At 40.2% G+C, this 17095-nt stretch overlaps 1 protein-coding gene across 8 annotated transcripts in view; it reads right to left on the reverse strand.

The window, feature by feature from the left end:
- VRK2 (VRK serine/threonine kinase 2) overlaps positions 1-17095 on the reverse strand; it is a 39179-nt gene that overhangs the window by 18746 nt on the left and 3338 nt on the right. For all 8 annotated transcript variants that reach the window (XM_040059016.2, XM_040059018.2, XM_040059020.2 and 5 more), the window contains 5 exons: positions 8760-8815; positions 8191-8260; positions 7754-7841; positions 7508-7616; positions 6182-6274 (listed from right to left, as the gene is read on the reverse strand). In XM_040059016.2, the coding sequence (XP_039914950.1) occupies positions 6182-6274; positions 7508-7616; positions 7754-7841; positions 8191-8260; positions 8760-8815 (416 nt within the window). The remainder of the gene's footprint in view (positions 1-6181; positions 6275-7507; positions 7617-7753; positions 7842-8190; positions 8261-8759; positions 8816-17095) is intronic.

Raw genomic sequence — 17095 nt, forward strand, 5'->3', positions numbered from 1 at the left:
ACTGTGCAGCTTCAAAGCCAGAGGAAGAGGCAGCAGCTTCCCCCAGCTGGACTGGACATGGGGCTCCAGTGCCCCAGGGCTTGTGGCCACAGGGCTGCCGGGCACTGGCCCAACTGTAATCCCACCCTTTGGAATGCCACTGTCACTAACTTCCTACATAAACTATTGAGAGTGTAGGCTAAAACAAGGCAAAGCAAACCAGCCCTCCCCAAGCCAGAAAGCCATCCCAGTACACCACTCCTGAATTCAGAATGCATTTCAAAAAGACACAGAAGCAAACTCACTCACAGCTATTCTGAAGCAAATACATGGAGTTCAATCAATGTAAGAGAAAAAAATTGGGCCCAAATTGTGTGTACTGCAATAGTGCCACATTCACGATTCCATCAACAGATTTTTGGGGCAAAAGCTGAAAATCATCTGAAGGCACAGAGATCACTTCTACTAAATCTTCTTATATGATAAAGAAAAACATCTTATTCAAACCTTAGTTTAGTTTCCTCTTTAGCTACAAAACAGTTTATCCTAAAAAAGTCCAAAATAAGCTTTTCTGGCACTCACTTGCTATTTAGTTATGTCACTCCTAGTAAAGGCTAAAACAAACAAACAAAAAAGCCTCAAGAAAACTTAACGCATTACTTTGTAGCACATTCTGTTGAATTACTGATTCCTGTTTGTGCTCCGGGCAGCTTCAAATCCTGGGATTGCTGGTCTCTTGGTTTTACTGTTTCTGCTGCAGGATCTGAGCTTATCTGGAGCATGTAAGCTGGCTGCAGGGCTTGCTTCCTGCAGGGGGGTGGCTTTTAAGATTATCAATGATGTTTCTCACCTGATAGCCCAGCCAAACTGGGATACAAGATTAAAGACCAGAGGCATGGATGGCTACAAAATCTGGGACAGGGTTTGGTGGGGCTGACCAATTTGATTTTCTCCTGCATCTGTTCTCCAGCATATTCCTGATGCTCTGGTCCTGCCCTAACTGAGCACAGTCGGAGAACTCACTCAAATTACCCTAAATACCAAGTTCTGTGAGTCTTCTGCATCCTTTGTGGGCTGAGGAGAGAGGAGCCTAAAAGGTGCATTCTTCCCAGACTCAGTGGTGTGCTTTGGATTTTGCTTTACTACAGGTTTCTGACATGTACAGGAAGATAAAAAACCTTTAAAAATGAAGGCTATGCCTTACATTAAAATAAGATTTCAACTTTAGGAAAGAAAGTACACCTACAGCACCTCTGGCAGCTCTCTGCTTTGGGCTTATGTGATAGAGAGTCCCATGTGACAGCCCAGCCTTAGTGATCTTTCAAACTATACCAACAACAGGCCACCCAGAAAGCAGCCACAAATATTTGCTAGTCAAACTTGAAGTATATAAAAAAAGAAAACCCTCTTATCCTATCAGAGTAACTACATACTGTTTTATTTTTAAGGAAGTTCCATTAATGCAGTACTTTTTTAACCAATGGATTTGTGTAAATACCTTCAGTAGCTGTATCAGCAGAGTAGTTTTCAATTTATACTGAAAACCCCCTAGAAGAGAACCAAGTTATCCTGCACTGACTGATGATGGAACAACCTGGAAATAAAGAAGCAACTGCTTCTTAAAGCCATGCTTAAAGCCACGCAACGGCTGCTTACATGCAGGGTGATCCTGACATCTGATCACAGCAGTTCTCCTCAAAAGCTGGCCATGAGTTTACCAGTTCAGCTTGTTTCTAGCTGGGCCATTTATCACTTCCATAATTTTCACATCAGATTTTTTCCACAAACATGGCAGCTTCTCAAGGCAAAGTCTCTTGGCCACCAACAAAAATCAATCCCCTTCAGCTTGTACAAAAACCAGCAAGGCACTGTTACAACCTTGCCACAACCATTATCAGAATGACTGTGTTATTTTAAATTACCATTAATTTTGTTTCATCAATTCTCATTATAACCCTTTCATCATTAAAAAGATATATAATTCTTTATGGCTAGTTGTCACTTTTTGATAATGTAATACTGCATGCCCTTCCAAATTTGCTCAGAACATGGTAGAGGCAGCTCATTTAGAGTTTATAGTTGTGGATTTTTTAAGGATATAGAGAAGGGAAAAAGCAGGTGAGTATTAAAGAACACTGAAAAAACTTAAGGCAGTTTTAGTGTGTGTTTCAATAACAGAAATTTTTTCTATCTGCATGCTTTTTTTGGGAACAAAAAACCAAACAAGGACAAAAAATAAAGAACAAAACAGAGCAAACAAGACAAACAAGACACCAGAATAAGAAAAGGTATCATGGATGATGAAGGTGCAGCAGGGACATAAGCACAGAACAGCTGGGTTTGGCTGTGGTACACTGTACGCTCCTTCCCACTCACTTACTTATTTTAACTCTTGTTTTTGTTCAGGTTTCTCTCCTTTACACATCCCAGTCTGCACCAGGCTCTGCAGTGCTTAGCATGGTTCTGTTATTAATAGCTTTTTGTGACAAACCATGAGCCAGATTTCTAAAGTCTTCACCTTTAATTTCACGCACACCTAAATGTGCCCATCTTGTTCAAGTGAATTATCACAGGCACAAATAACTATTTGTGAGCACAAGCAGCCAGCCACAGTTTCAGCCATCCTCTGCCCTTTTTGTGCATGACTCCCTCACACTGCCTGATGTCTGAAGTTCTAAATATCTGCTAAACAGACACAGTTCTTACAACTTGTACACATGATGATATTTAATTGCACTGAGCTGGGTGGTTATTAGCCTGGCCCTTTGGATTCTCATGGTATTCCCTTTATCTTGAAGGACAGAGCAGGAGATTTACTGCTGGAAGGATGACAGTACAGCGATTTTCTCCATGTTTCCATTCCTAGGTTTACATTATGCCTGTAAATAATTAAGTAGACACCCCTTAATAAGAGGCAGATTGCTTGCTAATGGCCAGAGTGCTGTCAGGTTCAGTTGGACACTGGACTACAAAAAGGGTAAAGGCAGACTGAGGCCAATTTTGGGACAGAAAGTGTGAAGTTTGTGATTAGGACAGAAAGAGCACCTTTCACAAACAAATGCCAAGGAAGGAGGAAAGCAGGTTACCAATGGAGAGAGAGGAGGGGCACAGGGCATCCCTGCCCTGAAGGAAAACAAAAAAGATTTGAATTTTTCTCAATTCATCTTGCACTTTAGCAAGTCTGTCCCAGTGGGCTAAAAAAGCAGGAATCACAACGATTCACCTCACAATGAAAAGCAGCTTGAAGTCAGAATAGCTTTCATGCAACTTTTTCCCATAAGATCAATGCATGATTTCTGAATCTTCTGAAACAATTTTGTATTCTTCTGATAATCAAGTCAGAGTTCTATAATATTCTAACTGTCTTGTCTCAGAAATGCTTAAAATCAGGACTGAAGTGCAAATGCCACTAAAATTCACAGCTTTTAAACCCAAACAGAGTTGAGTCTGCAACATTGCAACACGTCTGCTCATAAAATCCAAGGGAAAAAAACACTGCAAGGTAGTTGCATGCAAGAGGTGCTCTCCCAAACTTATTTATTTAAAATGCAGATTTTAAGCTCTTGTCTGGTGACCACATTTGTCCCTCTTAATAGTGTCACCATTTAAATGAGATGAATGGATCTGAGTTTCTTTCAGAGTCTCTAGCAATGCTGCTTGCTCTGCTTTATCATACAAACTGTTAGGACCACGCACCGAATTATCTTTAACTCTCCACAGCCCCAAGACCGTGCTTCACCTGCAATTTATAGCCCTGATCACTCGGAGTTTCCTTTGAGGCCGCTGTGAGATTCATGGGCTGTGCACTCCCTCGGTCCGTCACTGCTGCTGTGGCAGTCCCCGTGCAGGTCCGTGCTCAGACCCATTGACTGCAGAATTGATCCTGTGACCTGTAACTCAGGGAATGGCCTCGCTGCCTCCTGCTGAGCACATCTGCAGCTCTTCGAGGTCACTCCATTGGGAGCCTCTCCCCATTTCTAACCATCATTTGGAGGTCACACAGCGACAGCACCTTTACTTTATTTGTTTCTCTGCCATGCCACAGAAAGTAGGGGACAGCAGCATGGATTTCACACGCCCTTTCAGAAAGGGGACTCTTATTTATTGGCTATGCTGTAAATTCACCAGGTTAATTTACAGAAGAGAGACCAGCAGCAGGAAGTGTAACCTGGGAAAATTGCATTTTTTCTGTCATTTAGTAACTGTTGATGTGTATTCTTACATGCAAATTTGTCCCTGACTTTCTGTGGTTGCAAAAAAAGATAAAGTTTAGTATAAAGGTACACCTGCTTCTTCAAACAGAGACTTAGCTCTCTTTACCAAAGTTTTGGTTTCTTTTAAAAACTTTTTTTTTTTTTAGTTCAAGAATACTTAAAATTTACATTCTCTTAAAATCCTAGACCCTAAAGAGAAAGAACCCACTGGCATTAAATCCTCGAAAAATCTCACCACAGAAATTGTTAGGTCAGGCAGTTTTATTATGCCAGCTCCCACTGGAGCTACAGAAGCCCCTGGGCTTGTATTCATGAGTTGGAGTTTGCCACAGGCTAGATGCTCTCACTCTCTATTTATGAGATTAGGTTGATCATTTTACCTTTTGAAAAAAAATCAAACAACCAAGACCAAGGCAATCAAGTTACTCACTGTGTTTGCAGGGAGAGAAAGGTGGCACAAACACTTCACACATACAGGAATGAAAGTTTCATTCATACCATAGAAATGCAAGCAAATATTAGAAATTCTCCCCCATTAGCACTTCTGAACTAGAATGGGAACATTTTAAAATGTTTTATAGAATAGTTTCAGTGGAAGAGAAATTTTGCTGAAACAAAATTCTACATCAAGCCTCCCAGCAGTGACGTATACTTTGCACATGCTGAGTTAGGAGCTACCCAAACTGGAGCATTTACTGATTTCTTTTATTTAATAAACCCTAAAGCCTTTGTCCAGTAACTCACAAGTACCTTATTTTTAACTTCTCTGAATTCACTATCATTAAAACAAATTACAAGTATAGCACAATCTTCACACAAATAACACATGAAACAAATCAGAAAATCACCCAGCAATCTGCCCAGCTCCAAGTCAGCTCCAAGCCTTAACATTTTATGATTACTGTAAGTGGACACTTCCAAAGCGATTGCAATGTGAAAAACAGCAGCATTTCTTGCCGTCATAAAAATACACAATAGCCAAAACAAAAGAAAAGTCATTTGAGTTATGCTAATGGTTGCAGATCGTTTTGGCTCTAAAGAGCCTCTTCCTCTGGATTCAGCAGAACGCCCACCATAAACTGTCATTATGCACTGGCTGCTCCCACTGTACAAACCCAGGGTTGTCTTAAACAGCCATGCTGCTTTTCAGATGATGTCTTTCAAAAAGCTGACAAGTTAAATTTGACTCAGCCATTTAACTTGAAGCTTTTAAAGCTTTTAAAAAAAGCAGATATACTCAAATGGTTCACCTCCAATGGCAGTGAGCTGCTTTGCAAGATCTGTTTCCTTACCACAGCAGCAGAGAAACCAAAATTGAAAGAAGTATTGCTTACAGCTAATTATATTAAAGTGAAGTTGGAGATGTCCTTTTTTCCAAAACAATTTTTTTCCAATTAAAAAAAGCATACTTAGATTTTATTACCTGAAGAAATTTTAAAAAATACATCAGAAGAGCACATGGAATATGACAGGACCAAAAGATTTGTTTTAAAACATTTCACCCCAAGACTTCCATTTCCAGGCTGGCTTTAGAGTGTTAGAGAACAGCAACTTTAATACTTCTCACCTGTTCTATCCACTATAATGAGCAGGACAGGAGAGTTAGGGCATGGAAGCAATTCATGGCAATATTAGAAATCTAGAACTTCCAAGAATGAAAGGACAACGGGCCACATCCTAAATCTCCACTAATATCCTTTAAATGGTATAATCTAGAGCAGCAATTAGGTCCTTTAATTGATCCTCTTCATTAGTTTACCCATCCACAGCAGGACACAGAGGGAACAAAGCACAGCTTCGTCCTGCTTCTTTCTCAGCCCTCAAGCTCCACAGAGCCACTCTCAGATCTGTTGTGAGGGGATGTGAATGTTCATGCATAAACTCCTTTTAATATGTGAATTGTGAAAGCAAAACATTTGAAAAACTTAAAACTTTTCAATGGTTATAAACACAGCAGAGTGAAAGTGCAGATAAGTAAACACGCTCACCTCATGAGGATTGCTGTAGCCCAGAAGAAGATTTGCTGCTTTAATGTCCCCATGGACATACTCATTTTCATGTATGTATTCCAAAGTATCCAACTAGAAAAGAGTTTAGGACAGATGAGAGAACATCATCGTCTTCTCCACTCTGCCCCTAACCCTGCTACCAAAAATTTCTCACTTAGACGGGGAACCAAGGGCAACACAGGTTGAGCTGACAAACTTGGCTTGGACTAATGACGGCAAAGCATAAACAACCCATACTTTGCATGAGATATCCCTGTGTAACTACCCGAGTACCAGCTTCTAAATCACAGAGCAAGAATGAAACCAGTACTTTATAAACACCAGAGGAGATGCTGAGAACACCAAGGTCTTAGAAAGATCTTATTCCATCAGTTTTAAAGGCTTTGCCAGTTCTGGATAACTCTAAGAGCTGGATAATAACATGTAATAACTGGATCCTGCCAGTTATTACATGACCAGTATTTCGTGTCACAACCCGCCTGCACCAATAGCTCCAGCTCCTTACTGAGGCACAATAACTCCAATTATTATTAAAAAAACACATTTGCATTTGGCAATGCATACAAAGGACAACCCTATCCTGACTTTTGGAAAACACAAAGACCATTACAAGTCTATCAATTACGTGACTATGACAGCCCTTCGATTTTTAAAAAGATGTTATTATTTAAGTTAAAGGAATGCTTTGGATGCATCCAGTCTAAGAGTTCCTCTTCTCTAATTCAAGATCATTGCCTCTACTCCGTTTTCAATCCGCCTCTGCTCAGCAATAGCAGTATTTCACAACACAAATCATGTCACAAGGGAGCACATAGGTAACTTCCTCTCGGAATGTGTCAGTCTACACCCATTTGAAAACAAAACTGGTATTTGCAGACTGGCGAAATCCAGGCCTGTATGATCGGCGTGTCCAGCAAACACACTGAAAATTAGGCATTCAGGCATGCAGTTGTGAACTTTGACAAATATGGATGTCTAATACAATACTCTTCAGACACTGAAAAAAAATCAATACATGTTGAAACGTGAGAATAGGCTTACAAATCTCAGTCTAGACACACAGGTTGAAGTGGATGGTCTGTGTTTTAACCCGTTAGAAAAAAAAATCGGTTTGACCAAATTTCAGTCTGTAGAGGAGTCTTGATTTTCTACTGAATACTTTTTTCCTAAAAAACCCCAAAGAAATAAGAAAATACATAGCATTTACACATTTAATTCTAAACACAGCAGCCACCTAAAGAAACTGCATTAGCAAGACAATCCTCTAGCTGAACTCAGCTATTTCCTCACTCTCTCTGTGCTTACCATTCGTGCCCCAAGTTGCAGAACAACCTCCTTCTTAAACCTGCTTCCACAATCTTCAAAGATTCTTTGAAGGTCTTGCCCCAGTCTCTCCATGACCATGAACCTGTAGCTATCAGGAAATATGGAAAAGGGAGGAATCCTTTAAAACATGACTGGAAGTTTGTGTCAGATCGAAAGGATGAAATCTCAGTTTTTGAAAATGGGTTGTCAGTCAAATTGAGGTTTAATTACCATTTATCTCATTACCTTTTTCCCTTGTACTCAGCCAGGCCTGATCCCCAAAACACTGGAATTCCTAAACATCTTATTTTTTTGAGATTCATCCATTTTCTTACTGTAATAAGAAGAAGAACATGACATTGGGTTAAAGGCAGCTAAGAACCCCAGGTTTGGGGTGTTTTCTCCGGCCTGTCTCTGGAGCCCATTCCTTGGTGTGCACACAATGCATGTGGCCCTGCTCCAGCTGGTTGGCTTCTGTTCTCTCTTCTGACCAGAAAGGAGAAGGACAACACCCAAGTAACAAAACCTACAGAATCCAGAATTACCACAGCACCAATTGGCACTCGTTCAGAGTATATGAAATGAGCTGGTTTTCAAGCTCTAAAGCAACAGTCCTTAACAGAAGTAGCTAAACCCAAACTTGTCCTTACAGCTACCTGAGTCAGAGCTGAGACGTTACTTACTATGGTCTTGTTTTGCAGCCCTCTGGTAAAACTTCAGCTCAGAAAACAAGGGGCCATTTTCAAGATATTCCTGTTGAGAAACAAATAAACTTGGTATCACAAAAGGCATTAGAAAGACATCAGTTTCTTAAGAAAAGCATATAAGAAATACTAAGGGAATGAAACCCCTTTTTTCTCCCATCTCCCAGATTCCATGTCACCTGAAATTTAATTTTATTAAGTAGTTAAAAAGAAACGTTGTTTGGCAACTCATTTTCATAAAAAAACACAGATCCTTTCAGATAATATTTAAGTCACTATTTTCAGAAATATTGGAGATCAGGTGTGCTTGAGATCATAGTCTAACTTCCCTTACTAAACGGTTGAGGGGCTGTAATCAAGTTCAAGGAAACAATGTGTGTCCTGGAAATGCCAAATATACCCCACAGCCAAGCAGGGAAAGAACATAAAAAACCCAAAGCACCAAAAGCCACAACCATGCAATAGAGACCCAATGCTGAAAATAAGGATAGACAATTAAGAGAAAGAATTGCATGCAAGCTAATTTAGAAATGAGATCTACACCTTACCACTTTAATGACATGTACCGCATCATCTTCTACAGGAACCTGAGTTTGAGGGGATGCTGCAAAGGAACAAAGATATGGAGATCAAGCTGTATGCAACAAAATGTGATTGCAAATAAAGACTGTGCTAACACTGAGTCAGGCAACTGAAAATACACAATGAAAGATAGTCTGAATTCCTGCTTTTAAAGGTCAGAGCTCTGCCAAGTTCAAAGAAATATAAAACAAAACCAAACACACACAGAGAAGTTTTAATCAACAAGTAGTGAAGCAATTTTAAGCGATGTTTTCAGGAGTCTCCCCTGGATGTTAATTAAGGAGTAAGCAGGATGTCCTCAGTGCACATCTGCACTACAATGAGCTATTCCATTAGGACAGCCTGTTTAAGTCATTCCAGCCAACTGGAAAACCACCGTATTTGCTTGCTGTCAATCTACTGTCGTGACAAAGACACCACTTAAAAGTTCTGACCTACATTATGCCTCTAGACAGGAAAGCTCTCTGCTTTCCTCTATCACAAATTAATTTGTCCCTAGAACCTTGATTCCTATCCTGGCATTATTTAGACACTGGCCTAAGTTAGGGGATAGCACAGCCACCACCTGCCTAAAGGGGAGCAGAGGGATTGTGCCTCTCAGTGCAAGTAGAGATTTCAAAACAATAATTGACCACATGTGCCAATTACAGCCCAGGAGACAGAACCTCTGTGCACAGACAATGCAATCCTATTTTCTTCTGACCCTGAGAGAACTATCAGCTCTCTCTGATACTACTGAAGCTACATGGAGCTACACTGGGATTAAAATTTAATGAGACTAAATCATCTTTTAGAATCATCACTGAAAAAAGGTAAAAAGAATACAGTTCCTAAGAAATAAGTGTCCCCTTCAAACTTCTGATAATGATCAAATACCAACAACAGTCCAGGTGTGAAACATTTCAACCATGAGCACACACAAAAATAGACCCCTTTTATCCGCATAATACAAATCAAGTAAACTTGGATCCAATCAAACCACCCAAGCTTACTTTTTTTGATGGTCAGGGCATAAAAATACTTTTACAATGAACAGACTCCTTCAGCTGCCATCTTTCTTCAATTCTATTCAGCATCTGGGTTGAATCTGGCATTGTACACACCCCAAAAACCCACAGGCTCCCCACTGACACTTCCCCATGTGAATGCTGCTGTGCTAAAAATCCATTAAAGTAAAATTAAAATATTAAAACAGTAGCTCTGGAAGGCGTGAACCATCCATAGACTAACACAAGTAACAGTCACATTCAGAACACACATTAAATCCACTAGAAGGGAAATTTTGGTGCACTTTGTTCTTACCTTATTTTGTACTGAAGCGCGAATTATGGCACAGGCATTTATGTCTTTTATTTTTCTCTGCCACATACAGAATATGAGTTAATAGTAGACATTAGTAAAAGGAGCACATCCCGTATGTTTTCACTGCATTCAACAACATCACGTTACCCAAATAAAATATGATGTGCTCCCTTCACTGGCACAGATCAGCAAAGAACCTCTGGACAAGAAAATGTAGTTCAATATCAAGTTACTTAACAGAGCTTTGATAGGTGTAAGGAAGTATCAAATATAAATGTATTTGAAAGAGGCTGATCTAACTTCCCTGTAGACTTCTTGACATTTTATAAAGAGAGGCTTCATTCATGGTAATCTGGAACAGAGTAACAGCTCTCAGGGTAATGAAGAAGAGCAATTAACAGGAGGTAGCCCAGCAAAAAGGCTTCACCCCCATGGTTCTTACACTGGGCTGGCTTGAATGCATCTGGAGTCACACTGAAAGCACATCCTGAAGGAAAATAAACCCAAACGTAACCGGCAATGGTTACAAAGTGAAAAGGGAGAAAAGTCAAAGCTCAACAAGATACTGAAACAGGTGCCCCAGAAAATGAGTTACATTCCAGTGTACTAAAGGAGAAAAGGTATTTTTACTGCACATAGGTGAATAACAATAAACTTCTCATACAGATAATGCCGGGACAATCAGTCTCATCCATACAGATAAGCAGAAGTCGTATGTACACCTTTTGTTACATTGCTTTAATGACCCAGCCAGATCTCAACCAGCAGCTCAGAAAAAAGACAGACAATTTTTTTGTCCACAAATAAACATAAATGATTTTTTTAAAAATTGTCTCATTACGATGTATAGCTACTTAACAGACTGGAAAGGCTCCCAAGGTTTAACAAACAGTCTGATTACATACCTCATAGACCACCACCACATACTCTCCTGCGAGTTTAGCTCATAGTTAATTACTGTATACTCGTAATTAGCCATGTGCTAGCCTCGTTCTGTGTGGTAGCACATGGCTATTTATAATATTACAATCAGTTAAATGCTAGACTGCAGGACAGTGAGTAGAGACTCTGCAGGAGAGCAGTGCTGATAGGCAGGAGGTCTCTGATGGCAGATAAGCATTCACAGAGGGTACCAGGAGCGCTATATGGTGAGATTACGTTCGCAAAAAACCCCTTAAAATAGCATAACAAATGTACAGATTCCCATCTTATGGTGCTTTTATCAACTAGAGATGCACAACCCCTGACATTTGGGGAGGAAGGTGTTGATGCAGGCAAACGACCCAAACCATTGTCTGCATAACTGGGAACACTGGTGCAGGATGTAACAGTGAAGGAGGCTGTGGCTGTTTTCACCTCATGCCAAGAGGATGCACCCACAAAACATTTGCAGAGGGCAAAGGGCACAGCTCCGCTTTCCCTTCTTCTCCTTCATCCCACAGTCACAGCTATCACACCAGTGGGGAGCACACAGCTTTAAAATGCCCTCTGAAATAAAGCAGTGCAGTGAGAGTCACATCCTAGCCGTAATTTCCAACTGGTCAGCTTGCACAAAAATCTCACCTGGAATTAACCCATGTCCAGGATTCCCTGGTTTCACCCAGCACAGCAGTTATGGCCTTATCATCCACTTTAACCGTGAATTTCATCCTTTTTGTTGCTGAGTGCCACATCCTTAATTAATGGCACTCTCTAAATGTTAACAAGCTATGGTGACAAAAGGGTGTTTGTGGCTGAACTGCCATTTCCTCCAACCACAGAGCACAATTGCAGCCTGACAGAGGAATGTGCCAATTCCCTTTGCCAGTTCAAACGTGCTTGTTGTAGCTTTCGCAGTTAATTTGCGGCAGCCACATTTGGAATATGGTGAAATATTTTCAATGGCTCTCACAGAACCACTTTTGTTGACAAAGTTTACGCAGTGGAAAAGAAAACAGCATTGATTTGGCAGTTTGGAAAAGCAGCCCTGCTCCTGTCCACAGCTGGTGTCTTTGCCACTGCTGGATATTTTGACAATATGTTTGTTTGGGAAACATGAATAGAAGTATTTTCAGTACTTTAGTTGCTACTATTTCATTTTTGCTTTGTTCTATTCATTAGCTAACCCTGAGAAGTGATAGATCAGCTTAGTTTTTGCAGAAATAAAAACTAATCTCAAAAAATATCACATTTTTGAAGCTACAGGCTACCTATAAAAAAAGCTGGAAAAGTTCTGACTGTGTTTAAGTCAAGCCAAGAGCTGTTAAATTCAATGGGTAAAAGCAGGGAAGGAATGTTGCTCAGAGCATCTAACGATAAAAAAAAAAAAAAAGCAATAGAATTCTAAAAACAAAACATACACACGTAAATAAAAAGCAGCATTTGCTATTAAACACAACTTCAACTATTTCCTACTTAGGGAACGTGCTAAGGGAAATGTTTAAAGGCAAACAAAGCACATGGCCTCCCCCTCCCTGACACTGCAACTTCCAATATTTCCCAAAAACTGCAACATTCACTGTTTGAAGGGTGTTTACACCCCACTTTTAATGCAGCCTAAGGAAGATCTACTTATCTGTTACTTTATAGATGCAGCATCATTTTCTGGACAGACTCTTTGCCGAGCAGCATTTTTGACCAAGTTTTATTCTAGATTCTTATGTCAGGTAGCTTTAAGAATGTAGAGGGATTTTATACAGATCACAGATACATAACCCTCCATAAGACCTATCTTCCACCAGACCAAACTAAACTGATTTTGGGACAAAATAGTGTTCAACTGCTCAACTGTTTTGCAGTAACTCCAAATGCCTCCAAGTTAAGAGCGTTCAGCACTGGTAGGAAATTTCACTACATTTCTTACTTGTCTTTCTGTGAAACCTTAATCCTGACTCAGCAGTTTTTGTATTCCACAGAAATGGAAGCCAATTGTTCGACTTTCAAAGTTAATTACTCCAAGCTGGAAAAGGGATGACACATCCTTTAACCCCAGGCGGAAAAGTTTTGCATGGCCTGCTCTTACAGCACTCTCAGATGGGAGCCCAGGCCTCTAATATTTAAAACTTGATGCACAAACTGTTTTCTGGCAAGATTCTGCTGCAGCCCATCTGCTGGTCTGACATGGTGCCCACTCAGAAGATAAAACGCCAGTTTCAGTAGGGTACAGGTGCCAAAGACAACTGAAGGAGTGCCCTCGGTGAGGCAACAGGTACCTTAGCTGTCCTCCAAAGCTCCTCCTACACCCCCCACTGCATGTAAATAATAAATAAATCCAATCCATCAGAACTGCTCTCCAAACCTCCCAGCATTACTCAGCATATGGAAGAAGAATCCCCGACATGTGATGCGACAGAACACTACAGTGGAACAGCAATGATCTCTGCAGGCTTGAGACTACTGTGCAAAAATGAATTACAATTTCCTAGTTAAGACTTTCAGCTCAGAGAGGACCAAAAAAGAAAAAGGGGAAGATTCCAGAGGAACACACTTATCAGTAAGAACTAGTAAAATAAGGAGTGTTTTCTCCTTGACAAATGGTGCAGGTCCTGTACCATGCAGTCAGACCTAAGTAACCTTTGAGCAGCAAAATCATGCTAATTTTATGATTTAGTTTGCTTACAAACAGGGTGCTTGCAGTATCTTTATTTGTACAGTTTAATATTAGTGAATAGGCAAAAAGACCCTTCCTGAAGTGGTGTTTGTCTACTAACAAATTTATTTTCACACTGAAGTTTACATCTGCAAGTACAATGCATTTCAATGTCTTGAAGCTGAGAAAAATCCATCCCTAACCTGATTTACCTGCTAGTGCTTTTAATTACAGGGCTTTGCTATTAAGATTCTTCTTTCCATTGAGCTAATAAAAGTCATGCTGAATTTATCTTTTGGTATCATTTTATTGCATTTTTAATTCATTTGCTGCATTATTTTAATTTAGGCAGCTGCCTAAAGGGCTTGGCTTCTCCAGAAGCAATTGCTAAAGCAGCTTCCCAAGCAAATCAAAGCATGAACAATAGGACCAAGTGTGTTTCCGTCAATGCTTCTCTTCCTTGACACAGGTACACCCCTGCTCACAACTATACAAAATATCCATGGACATTAGACTGAAAGAGAGACAAACTCTTCCACATCTCAGCCTGATTCCCAGAATACCAGCATTTAGATTGCACGATGACCCTAGGTTAAAAGAACAGGCCACACCAGACCTCTTCCTTACCTCCACCAGTAGCAGGGCTCACTGTACTGCTAGTATATAAAAGACAATATTCACCCATTTAATCATGGTTTACTGCTCAGGAGGAAATTCTTTCCCTCTTCCTTGAAAACATGAGGAAAACAAAAACTAAAAAAAAAAAAAAAAAACACTAAAAAAAAAAAAAAAAAAAAAAAAAAAAAAAAAAGAAAAAAAACAACAAAACACACTAAAAATAGTGCAGTGGCTATACTGATCTCCAAGCAGGGTACTATTCAATGATGACTTTATCAATAATTATTTTCCTGAGCGTCATAAAATCAAAACACATTTTAAACACATTTACAATGTAGTAAGTTCTATCACAAAATACACCATATAACAAACATTTTTACATAAATTTGAAAATATAATTATATTTTTCAGAACCATCTTTCCATGGAAAGAAGTCTGCAAGTAGATAGTGCCGGATGCAGCAGGTTTCACTGTGACTGAGGAATCTTAACAAAACATTGTGTGACCTTTCTGCATTTAAATGTTCAGCCCAAATTGTGCATTAATGGAGTGCTTGCAGCAGGACTAGAGAATGATTTATATAAAGATTAGAGTTAATTACTGGCTATGATCAGAGAGATAAATGAGAGAAGGTAAGGCTCCTCAGCTCTCAGTTCCTTTTCCACTGTTCTCCACAGGGCTTACAAACCAGTTGTGAGACCACCAATGTCACAGCTTTCCACAAGTGCTCTTCATTCTGCTCCCCTGATCAAAGAGATAACAGCTCTACCTGAGGTGATGAGAGCAAATCAACAACACAATCGTTTGGAAAGGACTGGAAAGAGTCAGAACGATCAGAAAACAAGGGAAAGCATTTGTGAGGCAGGGCAGAACTTGAAGATAGTGGTTACTTTCATGCACACCATTAGAAGTTCCGATGCCCTGCATTTGCATCCTAGGACTCAGGGTCAGTAAATGGCTTTCAGAAGCTTTGATTTTTTTTTTTTTTTTTTTTTTTTTTTAACAGAACCTTCTTCCACAAAATGCACTCCTAGTAAATAGATTTAGCAGAGATACCGTAAAATTTCTCAAGAACGTTGTTATAGATTAATGGAGTATGGCATACCCTTAATGGGAAATTAAGCTATAACAACCACATCAAAATCTTTACACTGCTACTGTAAAAATACTTATTAAAAGATATAGCTGGCAAAGTTAACCTTTACTTTCATAAAAGGGCTGTGCTCTTCATACCTGGCAGGCAATCGAACCTCCTGTCTCCCACCTCTCTACAGCTCTTTCAGAGTGAGTTTCTGTCTGAAAGTTAGTGGTCCTCTCACACCTTGCTCTAGATGTTCCATAAACAGGTCTGCATAGCACAGAGAAAAGGGGGTGTCCCCAGGCATCTGTACCTTAATCACAAAAATTTGTCATTTACTTCACTCCCCCTGGTTCTCAAAGACAGCTGAATTTTGTAGCATCAAGACCCCGTAAGCTGATGAATGGTATACTTTAATATAAATACATCAGAGATCAAGAGGTGGACACACAAAAAAAGAAAGCTTCAGTGTCAATACTTAGGGATAAAGTCCATTTTCTCTTTAACTGATGAGCTACAAGGGGAAGTGTGCCTTCAGTTCAGTGCTGCAGGTAGCATTCACTTTTCCTCCTGAAAGAAGGGATTAAATGAACACAAATACCATTACAAAAGAGGCAGCTGCATTTCTTCAGCCATGCTGTCACTTACAAAATCTACAGAATAGTAATACGTAGATTCCCTGATTGTATTCTCATTCTAATCCACTGACTGCTCTCCACCTCAGTTCAGTGGGAGCCAAAGTGCAACAAACACCTCAAGAAATCACCTTGGTGGGCTCTGTGATCAGGCAGAAAACTCAAATCTACATGGAAATGCTTGAATCGCATGTGCAAAGCCACCCTCGAGGTCCAGCGTGATTTGGCTGCAGCAGGAAGTGACAGAGCTATATTCTGAGTGATTCAGGAGCACAGCATTACTGGTCTTACACATGGAGAGGAACACCCAGTACAAACTTGCTTTCTGCACTGCATCCCCAGTTCCCTTGCACCCTTCTGTCTGTGGGAGACGTCTGCAGGTTCCCATCTTCCTGTCCTTTATTTTGGAATGGCAGTACCCAGAGACACCTTCAGTTCTCAGCTCATGCTAAGGTCTGTTTTCTCATGGTGACATCTCTTGTGTGCCCAACACACAGCATCTCTCAAACGTAACCAACTAATGCTGCAAAGGTGGCCATAAGAAGGTAATAAGATACACAAAAAGGAAAAAGAAGGTAAATACTCTAACAAATGCCCTGCCTTTTGACACCTCTGTACCTCCTCTGAAATCCCTGTCATTCCCACTGGCTCTGCAGAGCAGTGAGGAACAGTGTGAACTATAGAAATTCCAGAGGAAACCAAACAAGAGCCTCTTGGAAGTACTGCTACTGTATGTGTAGCTGATTTCTGCATAGAAGGAAGCTGATTTGTATATAGAAGTGACACGCTTATTAAGTTTTAAGCCTTAATATTCCAAATAGAGTTAATATTACGGTAACTTAAAGGGGTTGTGTTAGGCTTCAGGGATAAAGCAGTAAACTGCTTCCAGGTGATTCTTCACTGCTCCATACGAGCTCTACACAGTTCCAAACAGACATGTTGTTTCTATATGTTTCCACGAAAAAAAGAAAAACCAAACCACACAATATCACATTATTGCCCGGAACGCAGGATTTGCCCTTTCACAGAGGCCAGCAACAGTAATAGACATTACACTCTCTGCAGTGACCCAGAATGCTTTATAAACTGCATTTCAGAACT

This window comes from Hirundo rustica, chromosome 3, assembly GCF_015227805.2.
Source record: "Hirundo rustica isolate bHirRus1 chromosome 3, bHirRus1.pri.v3, whole genome shotgun sequence".
Lineage (NCBI taxonomy): Eukaryota > Metazoa > Chordata > Aves > Passeriformes > Hirundinidae > Hirundo > Hirundo rustica.